Here is a 1843-nt window from a genome sequence, read left to right on the forward strand (position 1 = left end):
TACCAAGTTAGATATATACATGATGAATATGAACCACCATATGGATATGAATCATCATTTCAAGATTTTAATCTAAATTTGCATAAATTCATCGTGTTAAATAAGGGCTTGTAACAGGGAAAAAAAAAAAAGAAGCAAAACGTTTTAGCAAAAAAAAAAAAAAAAGAAGAAGCAAAACATAAGAAAATTGCAATTTTTATTTTCATTACGAAAGTTTATATTTATTATACATTGGGCATGAAACAAACGACCTATATGTGGCCAAATATATATAGTAACGTTATTACCAATTACATGGTCGATTTTATTAATGGTTGTTGATGAAATTTTTTATCCCTGAAATTAGAGCCTCGGTTTGTTCAGCCGTTTGAGGATCCATATCCACCGCAATCTTGTTAAGATAAAAGCTATGACTCATTCCTGGACTAATCAGAAGCTCCACGTCCTTCTTAGCCCTCTTCATGGAGTCATAATATTCCATCTCTGTGTCTACTATCATGTCCATCTCAGCAATGCATAGAAGAAACGGCGGCAGCTTCAGAGTATCTAAAGACGGTGCTCCGGAGCCCATCGGACAAGTTATCCGATGGTCCTTAGTCGACCCCAATGGCAGAGCCAAGCTCAGAAACTTGTCCACCATGTCTAGGGTTAGCATAGGTGACTCTGGCTGCTCCAACTCCGACCTACTCCTCACTGATCGAACGAATCCCGGGTGGATAGGGATCCCACCTGCTAGCCTCAACGGACTCAAATCCACCTTCCCTGCTCGAGCGGCAACTTCATGCACGAGATTTCCACCCGAGCTGTCCCCTATGAGAAAGACACGGTTGAAGTCTGCGTGGCTGACTAGCCACTGCTCGTATGATTCGCCTTGTGCAACGGAGCGAAGCCAGAGCAGCGCAGAGAAGCCGTCAATGATTGGAGCGGGGAGACGGTGCTCGGGTGCGAGCCTTAAGTAGACAGAGATACAAATGGCTTTGGCTGAGTGTGCGAGCTTGGTGTACATTTGGTAGTACATGTACCAATCAGCCTGGCTTATACAAAAGCCACCCCCATGGAGATGAAGGATTACAGGGAGCTTCAAAGAATCCTCGGGGTTTGTCTCTGGTAGATAAATTCGTAGCCGTAGGTTTTCGTTGACGCAAACATCTCGGGTGGCAACTCCATCGATGAATTCATCATGTGGTGCGACTGGCTCAGTCATGAACTGGACTTGTGGCGGTCCAGTCCATGTCCGGTCAACTGAGCCATCGGCGAACACTCTCAGCCAACCAGACACCTCATCGACAAGAACCTTCTGGCAGACCATGGTTGATATATATAGCTAGTCTAGATTAAGTGATAATTCTTAGTAGTACTACAGGTAATGTCAGAGTATGTGGATATGAGACCCTGACACGACCCCTTATATAGGAGTTGGAAGCGTGTGGGAACTGAGAAGGTTGTCGGAAACTGCAAAGAAGGTTGTCGGAAACTGCAAAGAAGATTCAACGCGGTTCAGTTTCTCAAGAATGGTAATAAACTATGCAAATAAAAATAGTACGTCATCACCAACTCGATTAAAATAAAAGTTGACTTGATTGACGCTGATTAAATAAAAGAATCCGGATTTTGGCGGGATCCATTTTGCGAGGATTCTAAAGATCCGTTAATTATATTTGTTCGTCGTATATAATGCGATCAGAAATTATTTTAAATATTTTTATTTAAAATTAATTACAAACAGTATCTGACAAAAATTGACCGCATAATATATGATGAACGGACACAATTTACGAATTCTCATGATCCTCATCAAAAAGATCCCAGAGAGGATCTTGTTAGTAAATAAAAGTATGTTCTT

The 1843-nt window shown here is 41.7% G+C and overlaps 1 protein-coding gene across 1 annotated transcript; it reads right to left on the minus strand.

Moving 5' to 3' along the window:
- Window positions 1-179: 179 nt before the first annotated feature.
- On the minus strand, window positions 180-1387 carry LOC103959977 (probable carboxylesterase 15). The gene has a single exon (XM_009372356.3). The coding sequence runs from the start codon at window positions 1307-1309 to the stop codon at window positions 308-310; it is 1002 nt and encodes a 333-aa protein (XP_009370631.2). The 5' UTR covers window positions 1310-1387; the 3' UTR covers window positions 180-307.
- Between the last annotated feature and the right edge of the window lie 456 nt (window positions 1388-1843).

The sequence above is a fragment of a genome, unplaced genomic scaffold (assembly GCF_019419815.1).
Source record: "Pyrus x bretschneideri cultivar Hongxiangsu unplaced genomic scaffold, Pyrus_bretschneideri_v1 Contig62, whole genome shotgun sequence".
Classification (NCBI taxonomy): domain Eukaryota; kingdom Viridiplantae; phylum Streptophyta; class Magnoliopsida; order Rosales; family Rosaceae; genus Pyrus; species Pyrus x bretschneideri.

Bases quoted from the DNA above. Each gene is read 5' to 3' on its own strand.
- LOC103959977 (XM_009372356.3), bottom strand. From the start codon at position 1,309: ATGGTCTGCCAGAAGGTTCTTGTCGATGAGGTGTCTGGTTGGCTGAGA.